The sequence below is a fragment of the Thunnus thynnus genome, chromosome 14, assembly GCF_963924715.1.
Source record: "Thunnus thynnus chromosome 14, fThuThy2.1, whole genome shotgun sequence".
NCBI classification, from domain to species: Eukaryota; Metazoa; Chordata; class Actinopteri; order Scombriformes; family Scombridae; genus Thunnus; species Thunnus thynnus.
In genome coordinates, this window is record NC_089530.1 from 8,517,777 (window position 1) to 8,544,325 (window position 26,549).

The window sequence follows — 26,549 nt, forward strand, 5'->3', positions numbered from 1 at the left end:
GCAAGGCAAGAAGCTGTAGAACTAAAGGGCTTTGAGGTAAGTGATTAAGTCAGGAGCTATAATTATCCCGTCTTGTCCGGGCAGGACAGAGCAGGCTCTTGTTGTTTCTGAGCAGACAGGCAGGTACAGAGGCATGTCACTCACTGAACACTTTTATTTAATGACCTCCTTACTGTAGAGAATGAGAAAGAGAGAGAAGTTTCCCTTTACCTGCGCCCAAACTTTCAGCAACACACAATCACCCGAGCCATTCAAGTCAAAGAAGGGTGAGGAGGAGGGAGTGATTGACCAAGAAAAAAAGAGTGAGGGGGGAGAAAAGAAGTAAAGAGACACAAACAGAGAAAGAACCAACAAAACGTTGAAAGCATATTTGAAATTGACAAATTGAGTAGAGGGGGGTGAAGGGAAATGAGCTGTGTTGGCATTCAGAGAAACAGTGGAGTTCTTGTTAGCTGGAAAGAGTGATGCAGGTGAAAAGGGGAGGAGGGTCTTGTGTTGATTTATTTCCCATGTGATTTATAGCCAATCCCTTGTCTGTCACCATGGCATTGTCATGGTGATCATTTGTCATTTAGACTGTGAAAACAGTCCACCTGACAAAGGTAGGCGCCAACATTTGCAGCTGAGTATGCGCAAACTTTACTCATGACTCTGTTAGGAAATTTTATTCATTACATATAATGTTGCTTAGACGTAGGAGAACATGGGTGTCATGGAATGCAACCAGTAAGACATTCATCTTACTTAAAATGACTGAAGTTCAATACTAAAATCATAATGACTCCTATTTATCAATTATATCCTCTGCTTTCACTTTTGGAGACCAAAACAATCCTAACCTCCCTTTTCAATCAATCCTAACCTCCCCTCTTCCACTTCCTGCTCTTCCTCCCCCTTCTCTTCCTCCTCTTGTTCCCCTTCCCCCAACACCAGTGTGTATGGACCCCTGGGAGCCATAGTACTGACGAACTGCCCTCCTGCACAGTTTCAATTAAACATCATTTATGGGCACTCTTTTTTTTTTACAAGTGTTTTTTATTGGCTTGGGCCTGTGTTTACTCATGACAGTAACAGTGCAGAGAGGTTAACTGTCCTGCCTGTACACTGCCATATATCTCCATCCAGTCTGTCTCCTGACACGGAGGCCAGAGAAGGCAACAGACTCTTTACTGTCTAAAGTGCACTAACAGCCACCTTTCTGTCCTCCTGTCAGTAATATATTGCACTTTGAGTTCAGTTGAACTGGTGTGAGGGACGAAGTGCAGTTTATCTCCAAACTTGGCCGTGGATACTTCCTCCGATTTTCCTGTTTGCTATTGTTGACTTTTTTTCAGACACATCAACATTGTGATTTCATGGTAAGGTACTTCCAAGGAACAAAATAATGTAAATAAACTTCAAGGTTGGGCTCATTGCTGTGTCAGGTGATTGAGCCAATGCAATAAATAAGCAAATAAATAAGCGCTATCCTGAAATACAACCTACTATGTCAATATAAACTGCGACTATAAATGGTGTCATGGAATAAAACAGTTTATACAGCATAAGAAATAAACCTGTTTTTAAACAACAAAATATGCCCCTGTAAACCACAGGTTTTTGGATTTATAGGGCACCAATTTTACATGTCAACGTGTTTTTATTACTACACATCCTGTGTAGTAATAAAAAATAATCTCAACTGTAGTTCTGGAGGAGTTCTACCAACTTTGAGGAAAGCCTGCATTAAAAACTGGGGGGGGTGGATTTGTATGTAAATCTTGCTGGGAGGGTCTAACAGCCATTGAGTTGCATCATTGGAAGTGAAACCAGTGTTTTTGAAGCTCAACCCATATTACAGACAAAAAAAACAGAATACCTCAACCTCTTGTGCATTGTTTTTGACCATTATTTTCTAATCTGTCTCTGCCAAGTCTTCTAACCTTATGGCAGAGCAATACTACATCACTGGAGTTCTCATTTTGGCTCAGTTTTTTATAAAATACAACTTTGCCTTAGTCACAAGCTCAGTCATTCGCCCAAATAAACCTTTTCTAAGTATATAAGTATTTTGTTTGTGCTTAAAATGAAAAATCTCACCATTGGAAAACCCAGGTTTGACACCTTGGCAGGACATCATTAACACGTGTCAGGGTTTATAGCTTTTGAGGTCACCAGTGACATCATCACTGCAAGACAAGACATGGGGGAATAGGGCTGACCGATGGGCTGAGTGTTGTGATTGGCATTACTGGGCAGGGAGCGTTATGACTAAACTCATTTATAGAACACACCCAGAGGCTGTAAAACATGCCATGAAAGCCTAATGTAACAAACCTCACCACTTAAAAGAGTGAAACTTATCATTTTGCAATGTGGAATTGTGTGTATAGATTAACACTACCTCAGCATCCTAGTGTTTGCAATAAACACTGTTAAATTGGGGCACATTATTTACCAGTCTTCTGCTTAGTTGACAAACAAAAGCGGTCGAAACTCTGCTTAAAGATGTTCATTCTTGAGTTCTGGCGATTCAACCCTGTCATCTTCCTCTAAACAATTTAGTTTCAGCTCTTCTTTTCCACTGATTACACTCCAAAAGCTGTTACCTCAGACCTTTAGACAGCAGAGTCAGCATATAAACCAACTGGAAGTGGATTCTGTGAATTACAATTGCTCAGACACAATTGCGAATGTTTAGAAGATCCCACGGGGCAACAAACCCCTCACATCCTTGCTCACACGCGCACCACAGTCCCACACACAAACACACACTCGACTTGTTTATCCTTCCATGCAGAACCAGACACGGTGCCTTGCAAGCCCTTAATCAAACACAAGTAGACCCCTCCCTCACATGAGCACTGACCTAGCAATGAACCATTCATTATCTGATACTCAATGCAAATTGTAGGTTGAGAAACGCAGCCTTGACGGATGCATACTCTTACCCCATTGGCCAGTGGCAAAGGGTTTGGTGAGAAATCATCTTCAAATGCAAAACATAAAATAATTTTAATTTTCATAAAATAATAAGATTAACATAGGGGGTGTGCTCAGATGTCTTCAACCAAGAAATTTTGGTGGCCTTGTAACAACCTCACTTATCAGGCAAAGCTGGAGCTTGGTGAGGGGAGAGAGCTATAAGCGGTGGGTATGGTGGTCACTTGGCAGCTTTGTTAAACTATAAGTCACCCTCTAACTACGCCCACTGCCCTCCCACCGATCCTCCAACTCCTCCTCCGGGGTTGGTGGGGTCTTATCTCCAGTGGATGTGGGCTCCTCTGGCTTCACACAAAGCCTAATGTTGACATTCCAGAGGACCGAGCCTTGTGCAAACACACCAGGCCCCACCAGATGGCTAGGCGAGGGAGGACAGGGCTAGGACGAAGGACGCAAAGGAGGACGAGGAAGGGCAGGAAGAAACAACAGAATCAGACATTTACCACCAAAATGTCAGGCTACCCTGGCAGTTCATCAGTCTATCCCACTGCCAGATGGCTTCAGGTTCTATCTTCAAACAAATCATGTGTCCTGTCAAACTTCGCTTGAGCGAAACACTGACATTTGTCCCTCAATGAATGTAAAGTGTTCTTCTTATGTCCTCCAGCTACTGCCCCTTCTCCCATAAGCCATACATACAAAGCTAATATTTGGAGGTCACTGGGTTAATCTTCAGAGCATTAGGAAACCATAGAGTAGAAAGCCCTCAAAATGAAAAACTCATTTAGGGCTTTGACTGACCGTGGTGGGTCATGTTTATCAGAAAAGGGCAAGAAAGTATCACTGCTTAGTGAGTTTTTGGGCAGTTGAGTAGTAAAAAATATCAGACTGTTTTTACATGGCAGTAAATATATGACAGTAAAACTGTGCCACAAGCGAACAGTATTTGTTTTTATTTTGGTCAATATAAGCTATGCTAAAGCACTGTATGTAAGAACGGGATATTTTATTATTGGTGTAATATGTTATATGACAATCTTCTTGTTTTGAGGGAAAATAGCAGAAATGAAGGCCTTGCTGAGAGTTAGTTGTTAGTTGCCTTTGCATGATCTGTGGTCTGCAGTCATGGGTAACCCATCCATTTATTTACCCCTGCATCTTTATCAATACGTAAACAGAACTGATATGTATCTTTTGAAAGAACAAGCTTTGCTTTAAGTTAGGACCCATTGCGTCACATTTGTGACATCAAATAAAGTATATTTGTCTTCCCTCACAGATGCAATGACAGATCAGAGGGCATTTTGTCAAAATGGAACGATCTAATCCTCTATTTGGTCTCCCTGGAGTTCACCCCTCCCTGCTACCGCCCTGCCTGTGTGTGCCATCAGCCTACAGCACAATAGACAGCCGTTCTGATAAAAGTGTGCAATAGCCAATGTGGATATCCGGCTGGCTTTCTCTCCTCTCACCCTTTTAATGAGGGTGTATGCCGCTGTGGTTTATCCTGCCACTCTTTCTTTCCAATCCCCTTCCAATCCTTCAGGGCTGTTGCTGCTTTCTTCCCCTTATTCTATGGAAAAAGAGGAATGTTTTCTGACTGACTTTTCCCTCCAAGCCCTTTTCAGGTTCCGGAGACATGAGGGGGCACGTCTATTGGAGGAAGACTGGTGTGTGTGTGGGTGTGTGTGTGTATCCAGAACAAGTTGAAACCTGGTAATGGAGTGAATCAAGATTTATGTTAAAGAAATGTATTTTTATTACGGCCAAGAGCACATACTGTTGCTCTCATTTTCGGATTTGAGTATACAACAACATACTTTATAAACATAAATGTTTAATTTCCAGATTAGTATTTGGTTACTATCCATCCAACAATTACCTCACTGCATGCAATAATTTATGTAGCTCTAGGGATGACGTCATTCAGTCAGTCCACCACTTTGGTCCTGAAATATCTCAACAACTATTTAATGGATTGAAATGAAATTTGGTACGGGCATTCATGGTCCACAGAGGATGACGCCTACCGTCTTTGGTGATCCCCTGACTTCTTCTTCTAAGGTTGACTTTTTTGGTTTTTTTGGTGAAATATCTTGACAACTGTTGGATGGATTACTCTGCTTTTCAGAGTGAATTGCTAGGGTTTAGATTAGAATTGAAGGTTATCCCTTCAATTTCCATCTAGCGCCATCATCAGGTCAAAATTTCAACTTGTTTATGACCAAATATTTGCTATCTAATGACACAACATTCCCATCAGCCTTAGTTGTATCTTGTACTTAGTGTTAACAAATGTTAGCATGTTAATGCGCTAAACAAAGACGGTGAACCTTATACCTGCCAAACATCAGCATGTTAGCATTGTGATTGTGAGCATGTTAGCATTCCGATGTTATCATTCAGCTAAAAGCACTGCTGTGCCTATGTACAGCCTCACAGAGCTGCTTCTCTTTGTCTTGTTAATTCTTTGCTTCTTATCACATGAACCTGCAACAGAAGAGTGTTAGTACTATGCTGTGTGAACATTCTTACTGTGGTTGATATGTATGAGCCACCATTATTAAATAAAAGACACATCCACAGCTGCCACTACCAATCACACTTGCTAATAGATCAACTTTGATTAACTTACATCAAAACAGATAAATCAACTACTCACTCTGTTGAATTAAATCTGTTGTGATAAGAGAAAAAGGGGAATCAATCAGCTAATCAGAGCACCTATTAGTCTGCCAGGAGGCTTACAAAGACTCTTTGTCTTATCAAAGTCGGACAGATCAAGACACAGAGCCACACTATCATAACAATGATGAGTTCTCTGTTCATTAACAAAATTGCTTTGACCACTGGCATGAAGTCAGTATCTAATGTGATCACATTTACTCTGAGTTTGTGCTGAGCTTTGTATTTTTGCATGCATTTTTGGTCTGTTAGAACAACTGAAGTAGGTGAGTTTTTATGTAAAATGACTCCCTTTCTATTAGAATAAACTAGTGAAATATAGAAAAATCCCCTTGTTTGAGCCTCTGTAGAAATGCCAAGGTTGTCTGAATGAATTTTTGACATGGTGGAAAATCCCTCTCCTCACGTATTAAATAATCAAAGCATGCAAGCAAAATACATAACTTTCTCCAACACAGCACTGTACCATTTCCACCCATATCAGAAACAAAAAAGAAGAAATTTAGCTCAGAGGAATGCACAGTTTAATGATAACACATTCTTTGTACTTGGAAAAATAAAACAAATCCAGCGATTTATCTCTGCCATTCACTGCAAAACTGCAAAACTGAGTGCAACAAAGTCAGAGATTGGGACAAGAATATATTTTTCCATCATTTATTTTGCAAATGTGGGCAAGAACACTTGCAAAAGAACATCTTAAAGTTGGTCCAGTAGAAAAAAAACAAAAAACACTTGAATGATTTAATACTTTGTTTTTCAGCTTTCAATTCTGTCAAGTAAATTTGGAGTCTATATTTAGTCTAAATGAGGGAGCGGATTGCTAGTAGGCATTTCCAAAATATTTTTCTTTCAATCATATAAATATCCAGAAATCAATCTCGTTTCCTAAAGCAAAGCTAAGAAAGAGTAAAATGACTGGATAGAAATGGCATCAACATCTACATAAGAAAGGGATTAGCTGACTATAAAATGTACAGTTTTTAAAATTTAACTTAATATTCACATTCATATATAAAACTTACAAAACCTGGATCTTTCAAACCCACTAAAAATAGCTTTTTCTGTTACTGCTGAAAGATCATTTTAAATTACCATAAATTTAACGGATTATTTATGTATTATCAGCATAATTAATGTAATAATTTCTGCCATATTGTTTTTGTTCTTTTTCCAGACTTTTGATTCATAAAAAAAAAAAAAAAACATAAGTCAATAAATTAACATGCTACCTCAGTCCCTGAAAGCCAATACTCAACTGTGTTACTGAGTGAGAGTAAGACAGGTGTTTGTGTATATTAAAGTGTGTATCCATGTCTGTATGTGTTGTGTGTGTGTGTGTGTGTGTGTGTGTGTGCGTGTGTGTGTGTGTGTGTGTGAGTGAAGAGAAATATAGGACACATAACCTATTAGCATACCTGCCTCAAACTCAAAGTAGGGTGGGGAGGGTTACGGTTATTTTTTGAGTCCATACAAAAAATAATTCATTGTAAATATATAATATATATTTATACATATTTGAATATATTTACAAATATACCCAGCACTATACATTATACTGTGTATTTTCTTTCTCCAGAATAATTGGGAAGGTTTATCAAGAGAACTGAAAAAGAAATGCATCAATATTACAAAATAAACAAGAGAGCAGTTTCTATATGTGCTCTCCTCCTATTCCTCTGTTTTGTTAGTCGAAAGTCTCTCTCTTACTTTTCCTATTCATCATCCTCTTCTAGTCCCTTGTTTTAAGTTCACTTCGGTCCATACATTCCTCCAGGAGCAAATAAAAGTCTTGGAATGCCAGCCACTGGAATGGGATCGATTGCAAAAAAATGAAAAGTCTCTGTTTATATGAAGGGAGAGGAGAAAGAGGGTCCCTTGGGAACATCAGTTCATTCAGTCAGTAAAAAAACAGCTTCTGTATGGTCCCTTTCCTCTCCGTAAGACCTCATGTGAGTATGTTGTGTGGGTGCATGGCAGTTTGAGTGTGTGACAGCAGCGCTGCCACCAGCCCAGTCCCGTCTGGGTCCGTTAGTCCACTGGGAGCCAGAGGGGGTGATGGGGGGGCAGGAGGTTTGGAGGATTTCGGAGAGGGTGTCTGTGCTACGTGTGTTTTGGGAAGTGGCGGGGTAAGAATGGGGTAGGTCAAACTGGGGTAGAGAAGACAGGTGGCGGCTCATGTTTTGACATTTCCATTGATGTGCTGGTACTTGGGAAGGCAGGGCTCGTCCGGTAAGGGGTCGTGGGAAAACACAGAGTCGTCACCGGAGGAGCAGGAGCTGCGAGTGTCGGGGAAGCTGGGGGAATACTGCTCTGTTGGGGCACACAGGTCCAGATACTCCTGTACACAGAGTGAGAAAGAGAGGGTTGGGTGAGATCATTTACACTCAGACACAAGCTCACATGTTTCAAAAGGGAAAGGTGCTTCGAAGGAGTGAGAGGCGAAAGATGTAGAGCAAACAGGAGAACATAAATATAGCGCTGAAACCCAGTCAACAAGAGCAGGGACTTTCCAGAGAAGGGTGAGAGAGGTGGGGAAGAGGAGTATCACCTTCATTATGATATTTATCTAAACCATGCCAAATCACCCTGGAAGGATTTATGAAACAGAGCAGAAAAAATCATATTAAACTGGATACTGTATGAAAATATTTGCAGGAATAATAGATAATAAACTGAATGTTGGACCGCTGACTGATCCAGCAGAGCTTGAGGATAGCATGGTTGACCTCGTTGCGGTTTTGGTCGACTATAAAACAGTTCAGTATGGTTGTGAATTTGGGAAAAAGAGGATATGCTTAGACCAGAGAGAACTGGGGCAAAGATGTGGTGCTCCGGCCTTTACAGCATTGCTTCACATCACTCTCAAGTCCAAACTAATCTGACATCTGACACTGAAACGCCTGACATAAACACTATAAAATGGCTGGAAAAAATAAAGAAGCTGGCAGAACACAGCGCTCACCCCCCACCCCAAAAAAATGAAGATGAAAACCCCAAGAAATCCTGTTATTAATTTTTGACTCAGTCCAGTGTTGTGAAGTTGTTTTGGTCTTTTCATGTCGGCTGAGGCACCCTTTCTTCCCCTCCTCCTTGTCTTTCATGGCTGTTATTGAGACTAGTTGTGAGGAGGAAGAGTTCTTGGGGTTTTCTAGAAAATGAGCACTGGCTTCCATTTTCCCAGCTCAACATGAGAAGGCTCACATTACTAAAGACCTCCACATCTGCCAGCGGTTTGGGGCAGAGTGAAAGGGGGGTGGGGGGGGGGCGGCAAGAAAAAGGCGCTTTATTACATTTCAAAAGTTCAAACTCAAAGTTGGGCTTTTTTGGCAAAAATTCATGAAGTTCCAGCTCAAGAGCAGACGAGTCTTGACAGCTTTCCATCGACGGCCTCTTTTCAGGTCAGCACACGGATATCACAAAAGACAGGAAGGGGAATGGAAAGAAATGCAGGCCATTATAAGGAGCAAAGCATGGTTGTGATGATTGGGCAACTTCACTAGGCCGTAGCGGCCATGTTGGGCCTGGATCAAATCATCCGGCCATTTTTTTGGTCACCATTTAGGCCTTGTGTCAGCAACGTGGCTGCTAATGCTCCTAAAGCTTTCAGCAACATTCTGCTGAACCCTGCATGCACTGGCAAGAGCGTGATTTAGTTTGGATTGAGAAACATGCTACTCTGTGTAGGAATGTATCATATTATTCCATTTTATTGTTATGAAATGTCTGACTCCCATTTGCCAGGAAATAATAGCATGTGTGTAGCGCGATTTCTGACCACCCGGAATGCATCCTAAAACTTTATGGAATAGGTGAACATGAATGAAGCTGCACTCACCTCATTGGTGCTGAGGGTGAGGATGCGATCCAGATCTTCTACGAGCTGCTTGAAGGTAGGTCTCTGGGATGAGATGGCATGCCAGCAGTCTTTCATCATCATGTACCTGAGAGAGAGAAAATGAAAATCTGTTTACTCCAAGGAGAAGAGTGGATGAAGAGGGAGAATAGAGCAGTTCATGGAAGTGTTGCAGGCATCACCAGGTCTGTCCAAACTCAAAACTATGTCTCCTATGTCCTCAAGTGTCAAAATTTGTCATCTGAATTGCTTTATGCCTCTGGAACCAGGTATAAAGGAGTAAATCAAAACAGCAGGCATTCTATCACACTCATCTCATTTTTTCATACATTTTGATGGCCTGCTGCTGATCACAAATATGCCTCCTAGTGCTGTGGATTTCTTGAATACTGTAATGCAAATGTGTGTGATGTCCTGTATCCGTCTCTACTTTGTCTCCAGTGTTTTCCATCAACCCTCTCAGTGTGGCACTGCAGTAGAGCTGTGCCATTGTCCGCTGATTGCAGAGGACTCATTGTGAATGAGGACACTGATAGCAGCCAGTTACAGCTGTGCGGAGGCCTGACAGAGTGCACACAGAGTCCCGGAGTCATGGATCTGATGAAGCCCGGGATGGCGTTAAGAGTCTGAGTGTAAGAGCCAGTGTGTATTTGGGTGTCAGGAGGAGGTAAGTTTGGAAGAAAGGCAAACTCTTACAGCTCATTGGTGCAGTTGCCAGGCTTGTCCATGCGATGGCCCTCTTTGAGCAACTTGAAGAGCTCTTCAACAGGAATGCCAGGGTAGGGGGAACCCCCTAGGGTGAAGATCTCCCACATCAGCACCCCAAATGACCAGCTGGTGAGACAGAAAAACACAAACACTTTAAAAATATAGTCATGACATACAAAAATGACTGCAAGAAACTGCAAGATATATCTGTAAACAATGTTCAAGACCTCCCAGTCTTATATACATACATATGACCTTAACCTATAGATAATTTACATATGGCTACTTGGCTGAAGCTTGGAGTGATCTTCAGCAGTGTGACTGCAGTGGTGTCAATGCCCTCTTTCTGCCGTCCGGTGGCTTGTGGCGCGAACCCGCTCCCAGTGCCACTCTGGCCCTGATCTCAATGATGGCTTTTGTGCCCGGCTGGACGATCACACAGACTGGCATTGTCCAGTCACACCACACCAAAACAAACAGAGGACCACCCACAGCAGACAAGAGGAGGAAGAGGTCCAGAAATGGCTATTGACTATTAACTACTTCCTCATGGCAGTGTCCGGTCGTTAAATATCAGCAATCCCATGCCGCTGATTTCCATCACTGTCATGCTGCATGTTTATATTAGAGAGACTGTGGATCCACAGTGTCTCAAATGAATCATTCCTGCAGTGACAACATACTTGATTCATGTCCACACAAAGGCTGTATTATAACACACAGACACGCTTACTAACACTGATGCATGTGTACGCATTCAGGCAGCCACAGGCCATGTTAGTGGTCCGGTAGGGCAAGTAGGCATGGACAGGCAGGTTGGGTGTTTTATCAGTTCCTCCATCTGTTTACACAACCAGCCCCGGGTGTGTTCTCTTCTCTATCACTGGCTTGTATCTCTCCATTTGTTGACACACTCATCTCTCCTTTCTGTGCTACTTTGTAACCATCTCAATGCTTGTCATCTTGTTGCCCCGTGCAGGTTGGTGTCCACCTGCAGCCAACCTTGACTCACCAAACAAACATGTCCTGGGTCACTTTGAATGACCTGGCATTCATCCTTATGTGACTATATTTATGTATTCAAGCCAACTAGATACATAAATAAAGTGTAGTCAAACAAACAACAAATCAAAATCAAACAAATCAATCAATCGTATGCAAGTGACTCTATATTAGCAAAGTTCATATTCTGGATTCATATTCATATCTTGTTACATTTATATCTCAAGCACTTAGGTTGTACATTGCTCGGCTGCAGATATTTATGATATCGACTGAAGGGAACATGAATATGAATGTCAGAAAACAAGTCGATATGTGTACATACATCAGTGGTTCAGACCAAAACATGAAGATTTAAGGCTCTGCAATGTGGTCAAATGTAGACCTGCAACCGAGGGGATGGAGGGGTTTTGTTTAATTTGGCAGAGCAGGGATGATGCCGTGATGGCGCCTCTCTGGGTTTGAGCTACAGCCCCTTAGCTTTACCTAAGCCAGCCAGAGCTGAGTCCCCCCGGGCCCATTTGTCAAAACAACAAGTTTAATTGTAATTCATGTATTCATTTAATCTGATGTCATGTATGGATCGCCAGTGTTTCTGGTGATGTTTGAATTACACATCACTCTGGTGTGCGTAGGCCCCCCTCCGCCTCCACAGCACCTCTCTTCCTCTTCCCTTTCCCTTCATATGCTATGTGAGAAAGGCAATTACTGAAAGTGAGTGATGAAACGTAATTAGCGGTGAGCTGACATAAAGGACTACAGTAGCCACTGCCTGCCTGCACCCCTGCCCCCACCCCACCCCACCCCCCCTCGATTCAGTCCCCTGAGCTCCACCAGGTTATTGATTGGTGCTGAGCTATGGAACATGAAGGGCATCATGTGTACACACACATATTATCTAAGCGTACACACACATATACACACAGACATGGACAGTGGAGAGATTCTCTCTATCCAAGTGCTTAACTGGATGAGTGCTATGTTTAGTGTGCTACTGGTGTATGACTCATAGACACACACACACACACGCGCAAAATCTCTTTTCCCAGGGGTCAGCATGCAAGGCATTTATCTAATTGCCACATATACTTTCTGCCGCCAGTGTCTGGAGCAGAAACTTCAAACAACGCTGTCAGAACGCATAAAGCTCAAACACCAAAAAGAGAGGGACGCCTCCCTTTGTTCTGTTTTTAGAATGAGTACTCTTGAACTTAAAAAAAGAGGGAGACAGAGACGGGTCAGCAATTCACATACCAGATGAATGAAAATAAGAACGGTAGGCGGCAAACGGAGGGGAGAGAGGGAGATTATTTTGATCATGGAACAGCTCCAAAACGATGAGCCACATGTTCAAAGTGTTGCTGAATGAGGAGAGGAGAGTGAAGGAGGAGGGGGAGGGATGGGGCCCGCAATGGAGGACTGCAGCATTGTTGCGTTCAGACATGTGTGGAGGCCCAAAAGGAGGGGAGACTTCCGAGCCGGGCCGGAGGAGCGAGGGGTGAGTCTGTGGTGGAGGAGGCGCTGGTGGGCTCCGGACTCCTTCCAGGGCCCTTTGAAGCTGGTCAGATTAGTAACACGGCATTGGCTACAAGTCTAGCGTGAAATCCTCACTTTTGCCACAGACCGGCCAGCACTGGCCCCCTATAGCCAGTAACCCCCCACCCAACATTCACCAGCACTGCACCAAAACACCTCACCCACTCCCTGCTCCTGAATGTACTCCTGAAAAACAAGCCTCTGAATGTCACTGCAGGCCACAGGAAACCAGCAGGGCTTCACATGAAATCTAAAAAATAACTGATTGTGTGTTGTACTGTGTGAAGAAGAGGGAGTGTTTGAGGTTTATTGCATCACTGATGTGTGTAAATTGATTTTTTTTTTATCATTTATTTGCAGTAGTAGGACACAGAGAGAGTTTGTTATATACTTACACATCACTCTGGTGTGTGTAGACCCGGTCGAACAGCGCCTCTGGAGCCATCCATTTCACCGGGAGACGACCCTGTGGACACACACACACACACACACAGGTGAAATAAAATCTACACCCAAACCACCACTGGACTCTTTAATTTCTGGCCCGATCAGCATGTTGGAATTCATTAACTGCTGGGAAATCTCATTACTCTTGGAAAGGCCGATATGTGAAAGCAGCCTGGGGAATAAGGCACTAGAGCAACTGTCTGGGAGGAGGATTTCCCAGAGGAACATTTACATTGTTAAAGCATGAGAGCTGATAAACAGGGTCACTGATAAAGGAGAGTTTATCTCTGCGTGCCATTAAAACACTGGCTGGGAAGCTAAGCGCAGCTGACAAGGCGGCCATGGTCAATATCTGTGCGGTAGCTTAATGGCAGGAATAATCTCATCAGACACTCTGAATTAGTAAATGGAGGGTTATAAAACTGATTTTTCAGCTGCTGTAAATACAAGCTCACTAACCAAAATCAGGAGTACGCAAGAAAATAGTAAGAAACACATAATATATTAAACTAATGTACTTTTAGGTTTTAATTCATTACATAAAGTGTCTTATTGTGCACCTACAATACTTTTTCACATTTTAATGTGATGGTTATTTAACAATAATAAGGTCACTGTGAGTTGTTCCTTTTTCAGATTGAAGACAAAATAAAGAGAAATAAAAGCAAAAGTAGCGCTACAATGATGGCTCTGTCTAGATTGGTTTAATGTAAGTGATCATCATTGTCACTGCTGTCATTGTCCTAATCATCATTACCATCAACATCATCGCACATTGTTGTTGTTGTTGTTGTTGTCAGCTAGTTCTCAGCGTGATTGTGCATGCGATGAAAAGGCAACCATGCATACTAAATGAGGATGTGCAGGCAAAGCTGCTCTGTGGTGGGAAAGAAAGACACCATTGGACCACTATGGAGATGTCAATTATGTTTAAACCGCTCCCCTCTCCTTCTCAATCTGTCTCTCTTTCTGGCTAATTGTATAAGTGTCTATGGAACTAAAGGAACAAGAGACTGACGGATAAACAAGGCAGAGTCTCCAGAAGCACTACATTCACAGGCTGCCTGGGAACCTGCAGCTTCTGCCAAGACACCAGCCGAGGGAAAGAGTGCAACAGAAAGATGAGGGAAGGGAGGGAATTAGAGGGACGGGTGGACTAATCTCACACTGTGGCACTCAAAAACATTCCCCTCCCTCGAAGTGCACATTGCTCTGTGTGCAGCATGCAGGTCGATGACTCACATTGGTCGTCTTTTTATAGTAGTCGATGTTATGGACGTCCCTGGCCAGGCCAAAGTCAGCTATCTTCATGACGTTGCTTTCTGTGACCAGGACGTTCCTGGCTGCCAGGTCTCTGTGTATACACTGGGATGGATGAGAAATAAGAGGGGGAGGGGGAGTGAAGGGTAGAGAAGAATTAGAGATTAGAGTTAAGTCATTCCATAAATAAATCAACTCTGAAATAGGTGTATACTTAATTTGGAATGGTGTTAACAAGTTTGTGGTGCATGTAATCATCAAGAAATCTCCAACACAGAGGTAGTACTTGAATGAAAAACATGACTCTACAATGACTGCACCAACTTGAACAAGTCTGGATAAGTTAAGATTCCTTGCATACTTTGCCACATATATGGCCGGAGTCATTTCTGTGCATCAGTGCACATATGCAAGTATGCACATGCGTGTGTGCATGTGAGACAGTATGCTCTGTCACATTCCAACAGTGAGAGGGAGCGTGAGGCTGCATTTGGCCAACATGGCCGTACCCCCATTGTGAAAACTTGACAATCCTTCTACACAGAGGGGCTTTTGTCATGGAATGAGAGACAATGCAGGGATTGGGCAGGGGGTCAGAATAGTGTTTGTAGGAGACATTATTCCCACAGTGATGCACAAGTAAGCCTCCTACGTAAAAACCCTCCTGGATACAACACATCAAACACTGTGCACTGGCACAGAAATCTGTCTGGACAGTCAGCAGGGAGGGGGGGGGTGGATATCAAAACAGGACAGTTTGTGTGTTTGTGTGTGTCCTCCTCTTACCTTTTGTGAAGCTAGGTACTCCATGCCCCGTGCCACCTGATAAGTGCATGAGACCAGATCTTTGAAAGTGAGCTGTTCGTCTGAGACACGGGCAATGTCATAGGAGTATTCCATGCCGGGCGGCCGGCGGGCTCGAAGGTACTCCCTAAGGTTGCCTTTGGAGGCATACTCCACTATCACATACAAAGGACCTGCACAGGAGACGAGAACCACATTACTCTTTGAACATGGTCATGAATGATTCCTTTTGAGAAAAAGGGGCACTGCACAAAATTCAAAGTAAATCTTTAATGAAATACATCAGGAAGAGGCAATTGCCCATCTGCATGCTAAGACTTTAAAGCTACTTGTTTCAAGAAAACTGCTATACAAAAACACAAGGAAGTCTGTATGAAAAGCACCTTCCCAACTGACAGTGTCCCAAGTAAAATCATTGAAGTTCCCCTTTAAGGTGGTACTGTATGATGTTTTGTCCCATGTCACTCACCATCTTGTGTACAGGCCCCCAAAAGATTGATGATGTTCTTATGTTTGCCGATCATCTTCATCATTTCCATTTCTGACACCAGGTCAGACAGGTCTTTCTCAGTGGCGTCATCTAAGAGCAGAAGAAGCATGATAGCAGGTTGTCAGGAAAAACTCAGCAAAACAAACACACCCTAGTCCTGTCTTCCCTTTAACCCTTGACTCACAACTCAGGTGCTGCCTTGTCAGGCAACACCTTGTTTAGTAGGGTGCTTCTGATTAAGTGCGGCTGACAGACAATGTAGGCTAAAGTTACAGGAGCAAGAGAAGCTCCTCACACAGACTATAGAGGCATCCTTTCAGTGCCAAAGGGAGGGAGGAGGAATTAAAGACGTTCAATCTGGATTCATTATCTGCTGCACAGGCTCCTTTTTCATAGGACTGATTGAGCCAATAAAGGTATCCAGACAGTCAGAATGGTATTGCCTGCATTCCTCTGCACCATTACCTTACATAGAGTAACTCTAAAGAGCAGATTTCTATTGTCAAGGTTGGTAGCCTGCTGCTCTACCTGATCTATCCACCCCTCCCAACCCCAAACCATCCCTGAGCCCCCCACTGACGCTTTCATTAATCACAGCAGTGCTGCTAGTGTGACTTGCCTCTTTGTGTGGGTGCTGACTGAGCTCCAGCCAGCTGCTGCTCTGGGGTCAGGTATGTGACCGCCCCTAACCCTTACCTACCCAACCCGCCTCCCCCTAGCCGTCATTCACCAGCCACCAATAACAAATAATAATGACTGCCCCAGGCTCCGCCTTGCCCTTTGCTGAACCCTCACTGCAAGCATAAATCACCTATAAAATGTACTCAGGTTGCCCACAAGACATAATGAAGTAGTGTACATCTTATCCCAGTGGCTTGATTTTAAGCACAAGTTAGACGTTTACCATTACAATCTCACTGTGACTGTGCTTCAGCAGGAGACCCACTTACCTTTCAGCATCTTGACAGCGACAGTTACAGCCTCCTTGGGTTTGTCCTTATCGATGCCAAGGGCCTCTGCCATTACAACTTGGCCGAAGCAGCCCTCACCCAGGGGTTTACCCAGGGTCAACCTGCAGCCACCACACAGCAAACACAGAGAGAGAACAAAAAAGACAAGTCAGGAAGCTGATTAGCTACTGAAACACAAACTAAAACTCATCGACCTGATCTCACTGTGGCATTGATTCACTCCCTGGACAGAAATAAATAGGTTAGATAGAGTGTGAGAGAAATAGAGGGAATGAAACCAGGCACTAAGCCAGTTTCTTAACCTCTACCGGTCTTTTTTTTTCTACAAGATCGCTCGCTCTGTTTCAATCAGATTGTGTCTGTGTGAGTGCTTTATTGGCGCGGTGACGGCGGCCCGTGCCAGGGCAGTAGGTAGGAAGGCAGACATGGCAACGATAATCACCTGATAAAGCCAGGGAGAGACACTCATTTCTAAACTGTTTACCCTGCCTTGGCATGTTCCAATATACACTCTTTACAAGTCATTACACAGGGCTTAGCTTAGCCCCGAAACTTTAGCCCGTGACAGATGGAATGCTGGCTTTGTGTTGCCATACAGGTGGGCCTGACTACAATACCAGATGGAAATTCAACTGCTATTGTATTGTAAACCATGTCACAATAGCTGGTGTGTTCAATTTAACATCCAAACTAGAAAGAAATTTTACTCACACATGCAACAACTATCCATCACAGGCACAGCACCTCTCTGACCCCTGAACCAGCGGTGTGCTCTAGTGTTTTTTTTTTTTGTTTTTTTTTTGATTGACGGGTGTTGGTCCAACCCCTAAGGCCCAGCGTCCCTGCTATGTAAACACTCACACTGCACACCGTGAAGCCCAGGGCCCAAGGCCGGCACCCTGCCGTAGTAACACAATCCCCTATCTGTCCACACACACTCGCCACGCTCAATGGCAACCATTCTGTCCATCCAGCCACACATAATCGATGTTATTTTTCCTCCACACAAACCGCAAACGTTAGCATTCCTCAGCATTCTGCAATCCCAACATGATCCCTAAGGCGCTGGGATGACAGGCGAGGAATAAAGACCCAAAGAGAGAAGCACAAAGACATTTATTCAGCCTAGACAAAACATCCCCTTTGGTTGGTTCATCAATTAAAATCAAAATTTTCACCAGAGTGTCATTCTGTATGCACACAGAGAGTCTAGCATTACATTAGAATTGTTTTTTTTTCAGTGGTGATTGATGGTAAAATTTATCATCTGAGCTTTTTTTTACAACCATTTTAACAAAAGACAGGCCTTCACGTTTATGGTTTGAGATTTCCCCTTCTTTTTCAAAACTAGAAGTCTCAAGTGAGTATTAAACTCCTCTAACCTTTGCCGCCCTATTAAATCCAACCTAAAGCTTATCGCTGGCCACTGCAACTGTGACTAACCGAAACCTCAGCAGTGCTAATTCCTCTGGTATGAGACAGAGCAAACACTCCTAGCCCAAACATGCAGATGAAAGCTGCAAGTGCTAACCACTAATTAGCACAGCTTCGTTCCTTACCATCAGAGGCATGTGTGTGACTATGTATGAGCGAGTGTGTGACGGAGCAGCCGTTGTAATGATAAGGCAGGGTGCCAAGTTCAGGTCATTCTACTACAGCACAGTAGCCTTTATCTCAGCCACCACAGCCATTATTCACCACTTTGTCATTATTGCCTGCTGTCTATCAGTGTTCATGGCACTCTTCCCCTAGAAAAATAGTTATCTGATCATTTAGCAGCTGAGATACAATCAAATGTTCATTGTATAGTAATCTAGGTGTTATCTGCTACTGTAATGCACCCTGTTACCCAGAGATATTTGTATTGGCTTTGACAACAAGGGACATGGGTGTAACACTGAAAATGGTCATGCATACTGTCAAACAAGTACTGTATGCAGGTCTTGAATCCTGAGTGTGTCAAATGAAAGTGACACAGCATGGAAGATCAGCACTTAAAGGCTGTTTTATTCTTTATGGAAAAACTGAATCAGATTTACATAATGATGCATTTTGCTGAATGTTCAGATCAGTAATTAGGACCAGTTGATAGTTATTATTTTCTAGCAAAACTTTGATCTTAATGATTCTCAGAGGCTAGCAGAATATATAAAACTTTTTTGTCTTTAAAAAGACTTTTTTTTGTTTCAGATGCAAATGAACTTTTCTCATGAATAAAAAACAGTACAGACGAGGACAAGGTAGCGAGTGATCAGAAACATGAGAAACAGACACTAGAGTCACCCTCACCTGTCTCGGGCAAACTCCCAGCGTGGATCCTCAGGAAGGTCGTACTCAGGGATTGGCTCATCGTGTGCAGAGCTCCGCCGTGTAGTGATGCGTACCAGCGGCGTACTGGAGTTCATTGAAGAGCTCGAGTCTGCCGACACCTACAAGTGTAAAGACATTGGCTGATCACCGCGGTCTGGGTTCATAGGTCAGATAAAGCTCCAAGGCATCACTAGAGGATGTGTGCGTATGTGTAATTGACTGTGGTGCTTTTGTTGAAATTACCAGTTGGGAAGTATGGAACATTAATATGAATATATCATATTTAACATTAGGGCTAAGAATCTGTCTCTAGGCTAGAGATTACATTTCAGTGATCATTAAGCTGTGTGCAACAACAGTAATTTTGATGAACATGGGTTAATCACTCAGCCTCGCCACTGTCCCCGGGGCTCATCTCTCCTCTTTCCACCCTAACCTTACCTTGACACAGGAATCAGTCTCTCCGCAGAATGTAATCCAACACTTTTTGTACCTTTTGGTTTCCCTTTAGGGAAAAGCATTGCTCACACACAAAAAAACACTCTTGACTGCTATTTCAGGCAGCAGTGCTAACTTGTTCAGAAATGCACACCTTCTTAATTAGGACGGAGGTAGTTTGTTTAAAATACCATAATAGTATGTACGATAGATCGTGTTTTTTTTTTGTACACAAAATCCAACCATGCAACTTTTGTTATATTTTAGCATTACCCTACGTTTATTGCTGAAATAATAAAAGTAAGTTTCTCTAACTATCAGACTACTCTTTCTGCATGTCAGTGAATCTAAGAGTTTGTTGTCTGTTGTATTTCTGCAGTATATGTGCATTGTGTGTTTTTCTCCTCTAGGGGTGTTAGATGCCATTAGAACTCTTTATCTACTTTCTGTTACCTGGCGGCGCAGAGGGATCTGCTTGCTCAATTTGTGGACCGCTGGTTGACCCCCAAAGTCGGGTTTCTTTGCAGTGTTCCTCATGCGGCACACCACCACGATGCCCACCATGCAGGCGATGAGGAAGACGCCTGCACAGTATATAGCAATCTCCACGTAGTCTGGGGGAAGGGGCTCTGCGTTTTTCTCTGTGGCTGAGGAAAATAAAGGAGGGGCATTGAGATGGAGATCAGGCAAAGAGAGTTAGAGGATGTGATCACTCTCACATACATGTATGGGTGACACACAGGCACATTCTCCATTTGAATAAACACACATGGGTATCAGACAGACAAACAGAGAGACAGATGCTTTGGAGATGACTCATGCGTAAATATAATCACCATTGGCAGGCAAACTAAACAGAAATGATTTTGTAGCATTCTACTCTCTCTCTTCTTCCCAAGGTACCAGCACGCCTAACAGGCCTGTACAGGGCTTAACAGTCTAAACAGATAATAAATCTTGATTCTTCCAGTACAACCAGGCATGCATATGTCTGCATTCTGTGCTAATGTTGGAGACACACGGGCACAAACACCCACGAACGGCGGAATAAAACACGCTTCACTTCCAATCGCAAACGAGGGAAAGTGATGCCCTTCATGGTTGTATATGGGCTGAACTTCCTGTCAAGGAAATGGGCTAAGTTAGTGTGTGTCTGTGTGTGTGTGTGTGTGTGCACTATAGAAATGAACTGTTCCATAATGCATGGTTCTCCAGACCACAAACAAGGCTCTTGTACAGCACAGCCAACCAAGAAGCCCGTCAGCCAGCTGGATGTGAAGCTACATGTAGGAACCTTTCTTCTGTCTGCCTCCTATCCTCTGGTCCAAAATCCACATCGCACACACAGATGCCACAGCCTCGAAGGCGCCGTCGGCGTAGATAGAGCTCGTCGAGGGCAATAAATATTACATATTACTCCCAGAGGAAATGGCTTGACTGTGATCATTATGCTGTATTGTTTACAGACAAAACAAAACTACTATCTTGTTACACCATTAAGGGAGGGTTGATACTACTTGTCCGTTGAGAGCCACAGAGTTCAGATAGTCAACTACTCTCATCAATCTCATTTAATGCCCTGACATGATGCCCAATCTACTTTCAGCTACAACTTTAGCAGAAACATTTGTCTGTCTAGCCTGGCGTAAACTTCTGCAGAAACTGACACTAAGTTTTATGTATTTGATCCTTTGGTGTACATAATTACAGGCCAGTCATACAGCAACGGACAAAAATAGGATAAAACACATTGATAAATGAAAACACACACAAATGGACAAACATTCACATGCATGAGTCATTCCGTGTAGAAGCTAAGAGGTTTGGCCCTGATAATTGAGAAAGCCAAGCCAACTTGAAGCGAGTGTTGAGCTTTACCTTTCGGTCTTTATTTCAAGGAGAAATAAGGATTATAAAAGTAGCCAATTATCAGAGCCACGAGAAGGTTTGAGAAAATGGGATGCGCTCAGTAACAGAGCATCAGTGAAACACATGTAGAGAAAAAAAAAGATTTTTTTTACATGCAGACTCAGAACCAAAATGTGGCACTGAAAGACTTTCCCCAAGGAGCAGGAGAGAGATGTAACAGCAAGAAAGAGAAGGTGGGAGACAAACCCTCCCCTCACTTTGGAGTCTGGAGACACTCAAGCTGCTCTGGGAGCTCCATTTCCGTCTCAGAGTTATAATAAGTCGTCTGCAAACTACCACGTTATCTGCTCTGAGCTTTCAACAGCTCGCCAATCCTGATAATATTATAGAATATATGCTCCCTGCTCTTACATTACATTGTCTTGGATGTTGACCGTGCAGGTTCATCACAGTAATCTAATATTTGAGTTGTGTGCCTTGGACTCCGGGGGGAGGACCTGCCTTCCGTAGAGGTCATTGAAATGACATAATCCAACCATTTTTGACAAAGCCGAGAGAAGAAAAAGGGAAAGAGAGGACAGTACACGAGTGTATATACCTGGAAGCACCGTCAACCAAGCAGTGTGATAGGAGATCCCAATAGAATTACCCGCCAAGCACGTATACTCCCCAGCATCTTCAAATGTTACATTGGGCAAGTAGAGAACTTCTATCTCCTTATCTGTGGTGTTAACACCTGCGGTCTGGGGAGAGGAAGAAGAGGAGGAAGAGGAAGAGAGGGAGGAGGTGGAAAATAAGAAAGAGAGGATCAAAGATAAGAGCAGAAGGGGGACCGGAAAGCAGAAATGGGGAGTTATAGAGAGAGACGGGGGAGGACAGAGAGAGAGAGAGAGAGAGAGAGAGAGAGAGAGAGAGAGAGAGAAAAAGAAAAAATGAGACCCACAACACCAAGAGAGAAATAAAAAGAGTTGGGTGGCGTCCATCATTGAGTTCCCATCTACAGCAAAGGTTGTTTCCATGGTTGGGGGAGGAGGCTTCATAAACAAAGACACAGATAGAACCCAGTATGCCACCAAAACATGGGAAAATAGAGCCAGTACACCAAAAATAAAACCCTGAAAGGTTCCCGTCACCATACCAACAGAACCTGCTAATAGAGGCCAATCTAATCCATACATTGGACTAGACACATGCACACACAAACAAAGAGAGCATGGAGAGCACAGCACTGCAACACCGTACGCTATCTTGACACAGCTTGCAAGAGAGAGAGAGACAGAGAGATGTGAAAAAATGTAAGAGAGGGCAAAGTCAGATGCTAGCTGTGACAATTTCAGTGTCTTGGTATGCAGGTCCAACCAGTGCTTCCATGGCTGCACCAGTCTCAGCAGCTGAAACACAAGGGTCTAACATTAGGGGAGAGAAGGTTTGTGAGCCCCAGGACCACCAAGAGACCACCAGCAGGACCACCACAGCACAGCAGGTCAGGGACAAAGCCCCGGAAACCACACCGGAAGGGGGAGGGAATGTCGGTCAGGTCTCGGGGGTTACCTGGGATGACAGTCAACCAACCCGACTGGCTGACTTCACCTATATAATTGGAGACTTTACAGGTATACTCTCCAGCATCGTCCTCCGTCACATTGGTAAGGGTGAGCATCTCCACGTCTGAGCTGTTAATGCCTGACCGCTGAAATCCACATACACACATACTTAGACATGAACATATTCAAATCAGACAAATAAACGTAGAATTAATCACAAACAGACAAACATGCAAAGATCATGACTACGGCTACTGTTTATGGATCTGCAGGAAAGAAGAGAGAGCAGGAATCACCACCAAAGAGTCAGCATGGAAAAGACCTATCAGTTGATAAGGGAGGAAATATGATGATCAGTTACTTATATGACCTTTGGAATTCATCTGAAACACCTGCAACCACTGGAAAAATACCAAGAAAAAAGGAAGGATGAGCGTCTAATCAAGAGAACAAAACCTAAAAGGGGAAGCTGGAAAGTACCTTCAGCACTCTGACGTAAGGATGCCCGTCAGGACCGTAGCGACTGCCGTTCTGAGTGATATGTTTCAACCACTGGATATGAGGTTGGGCATCGCTGTAGACCTTGCAGACAAAGCGGGCGTCCTCCCCAACGTATACAGAGGTGTTGGCCGGCAGACCAGCCTGGAGAATAGGCCGATGAGGGGACCGTTCTGTTGAGAGAGCGGGAAATGTTAATGTTGAAACTCAGTGTATAATACACAATTTTAAGAAAAATCATATCTGAAATTTTAGGATGTGCATTGCCTGTGAGAGTTTATCTTTGCAAAAGCAGAACTTCCTGTACTGTACGTGTGAGTGTTTCCAAGCAACCCTAACAGCTAGAATCATGACTGTGCCGCCTTTTCCTTATCTCAGAAGCATTTAGAGGCTTCACACAAAACAAAGACGCAAGGGGATTTATCTACAAAAGATAAAGAACTCAGGTGGAGGAGGACTTCCATACAGTGGGGTGTATATGGTGCATGTGAATAGGGGGGTTATGCAAAACTATGCACCAGTCTTGGAAAGTGAAACACCTTCATACCACCCCCACATCTCCTGCTATCTGCATTCTTTTACAAGCAAACATTTGGCCTGCGAATCCAAACAGAGCGAGACCTGCTGAACAATGCCCCCTTTCAAACACTACCCGGCCTTCACAACTACACTGAGGAGCCCACCAACCCCCACACTGACAGCAACCACCCGCTGCCATCTCACACACACACACACACACACACACACACACACACACACAATGACATCACTCAGCCTGGGGCACTGCATTGCCTTTCCAAAACAAAGCCTTAAGCCTTAAGGTAGGTGCAGTGAATTTGTGCGTTTGTGTGAGTGCATATGTGTGTGTAAGATGGGGGTGGGTCATGGGGGATGGTCAGAGGGTGAGGCTGGGTTGATGAAGGGTAGAGGCCAGGATAAAGGAGGAGGACTAAAAAAGGGAGAAGGAATTAGCAGGGTGAGCAAAGGACGAAAATGAATCAACAGATGGAGAGTGCAGAAACTGGGAGGCAGAGACTTCTTCCATATGTCTGCCTGCCTGTCTTCCTGCTCCATCTTTCTGAAATCTGTCAGATCAGATGATTCCCACCCCTCCTTCCTCTCACCCCATCTCCCTCCTCCTTCCTGCACATTCCTAGGGTTTGTCTTGTTTATTGTCTCTCTTTCTTTCTCCCTCTTTTTCTCTCCTCCTCCATCATTCACAGGCATTCTCACCCTCTCAATCTTTCCCGAACAGAGAGGTGATCGATTGTTATGCAACTCTCTCTTTGCAAAATTCTACCGATATTTACAAAAACTGTCAAATGTAAAAAAGAGCAGTCAACTTTAAAGTTAGGTGAAAATACACCGAACTGAAACAATCATAGAGAGAGAACCTAGGAGCTGCCATAAAAAAAAATCATTCTGATCTCAGGTGGTGAGGGTAGGTAGACACACCTTTTCTACCCTCATCCTTAAGCCTGGGACACACTGCCTGCGTGAGCATCGCGTGTGTGTTGCAGAACCTCTTGCTTTTGATTTCAGCGCCCATGTTAGCAGGTTAGAGCAGCAGCGCGTCATCTAGAGATTCAGCATCTATTTTTTACGTGCGACGCGTGTGATTCTCGGCAAAATAGACAGTGAAAATGATCATACCGGCAACATTACACCTTTCACTATAGTTTCAGTGTCTTTATCTGTGGAATATGTCACAGACATGAAAAATATAAAAGTGTCACCAATGCGGATCAGCCTGCACGGTACAAGCCGGGGCGGTCTCATGACCTTGGCACTGTATACTGACTCAGTGGTGAGAAAGGCAAGGCAGAGACTGTTTCATCTCAGACGCTTGAGGAAATTCCGGGTATCCCCTCAGATACTGAGGAATTTCTACTCCTGCACCAATGAGAGCGTCCTGACTGGGAACATCACTGCCTGGTATGGACGAGTACCGAACAGGGCCGCAAGGCCCTGCAAAGAGTGCTTCAGTCAGCTGAACATACAATAGGCAGTGCTCTACCCTGCCAAAAGGATATTTACACCAGACACTGCAAGAATAAGGGTAGAAGAATCATTACGGATTGTGCAATCAGACCAAATGACAGCATGGGTGTGTGGTGTGAGAAAATAGGCCAAATCATGATTAGAGGGAAACCCCAAAAACAATAAAAGTTTGTGGAGCAATTCTTGCCTAAATTAGAAAAAGGAATATTTTGTGTGTGGCCATGGGTGATGCAAAGACACTCCTTTATGGTCCATTGACCTTACACAAGAGAGCTACACTTAAGGAGAGAAAGGCATGAGGGAAGAGAGGAAGAAAAAGTTTTGAAAGACTCAGTCATACTGCCCTTTCTGTCTGCAGCACCAAATGAGGGACTGGCGGCAGGAGAAGCTAATAGGTCCTGGTCATTGTTTCCATGTATCAAATCAAATGAGAGAGCAGAGACTGCAGTGTTTTTTATGTTCTGCTGTGACCAATATGTAGTGACCGGTTTCAGATCTGAATCCATCTCTCAATTAAGTCATTGGTGAAGTAATTTGATGGCAGTAGTGGGGAGATACAGACAGAAAGAAGCGTTAGGAGACGGACCAGCGGCATTCCATGGTGTCCCATGCGAGACCGCTGAACTCTGTGTAACCTGGCAGCTTGGCACACAGGGCCCTAAGGGTCAAGGAGGGGCAGAGGCACAGGAAGAGCGCGGCATGGCACAGGATGGCATGGGGCTACCAACAAAGTGCCGAAGGGCCACTGGGTGCCACAGTTCTGACTGAAAGAGCCGGCGTCTGTTTTGACTTCCCATGTGTGTCTTCTCGTGGATGTCTGACTGAGGCCTTTTCTCTAGAGGCCAGTTTGAACCAGAAGAGGCTGGTTCCTCTTGGTTTTAATAGCTGATCCTGCAGGTCATTTGGAAAAAGACTGATAAGAACGGTCTTTTCTGTCTCTGTTTCTCCTCCTTTTCTCTTTCTCCCCCTCTTCTCCCTCTGTCCGCCCCACCATAATGGAATAAAATGAAGCAAGAGGTTGCAGGGGGCAGTGCCTGCAGAGCCAGACGTGGAGGGGGTTTACTGCTCTGCAATAAAACAGAACAAAAACAGAAATATGCAGTCTGAAGGAGAGCTTTAGCTAACTCCAGAGGAGAGCAGAGCAGGGGGCCTGAGTTGGGGAGCATGTGTGTGTGCGCATGTGCCTTTACGCTCATTGTGCAAAAACC

At 43.8% G+C, this 26,549-nt stretch overlaps 1 protein-coding gene across 1 annotated transcript in view; it reads right to left on the reverse strand.

The window, feature by feature from the left end:
* Nucleotides 1-6,250: 6,250 nt before the first annotated feature.
* The window catches only part of fgfr2 (fibroblast growth factor receptor 2), a 39,425-nt gene continuing 19,126 nt past the window's right edge, over nucleotides 6,251-26,549 (reverse strand). Inside the window, exons 7-18 of the mRNA XM_067609619.1 lie at nucleotides 23,323-23,513; nucleotides 21,897-22,041; nucleotides 19,883-20,076; nucleotides 18,971-19,110; nucleotides 16,661-16,782; nucleotides 15,690-15,800; nucleotides 15,203-15,393; nucleotides 14,399-14,521; nucleotides 13,105-13,175; nucleotides 10,160-10,297; nucleotides 9,446-9,551; nucleotides 6,251-7,948 (exon numbers count right to left, since the gene is read on the reverse strand). Of these exons, the coding sequence (XP_067465720.1) occupies nucleotides 7,784-7,948; nucleotides 9,446-9,551; nucleotides 10,160-10,297; nucleotides 13,105-13,175; nucleotides 14,399-14,521; nucleotides 15,203-15,393; nucleotides 15,690-15,800; nucleotides 16,661-16,782; nucleotides 18,971-19,110; nucleotides 19,883-20,076; nucleotides 21,897-22,041; nucleotides 23,323-23,513 (1,697 nt within the window). The 3' untranslated portion in view covers nucleotides 6,251-7,783. The remainder of the gene's footprint in view (nucleotides 7,949-9,445; nucleotides 9,552-10,159; nucleotides 10,298-13,104; nucleotides 13,176-14,398; nucleotides 14,522-15,202; nucleotides 15,394-15,689; nucleotides 15,801-16,660; nucleotides 16,783-18,970; nucleotides 19,111-19,882; nucleotides 20,077-21,896; nucleotides 22,042-23,322; nucleotides 23,514-26,549) is intronic.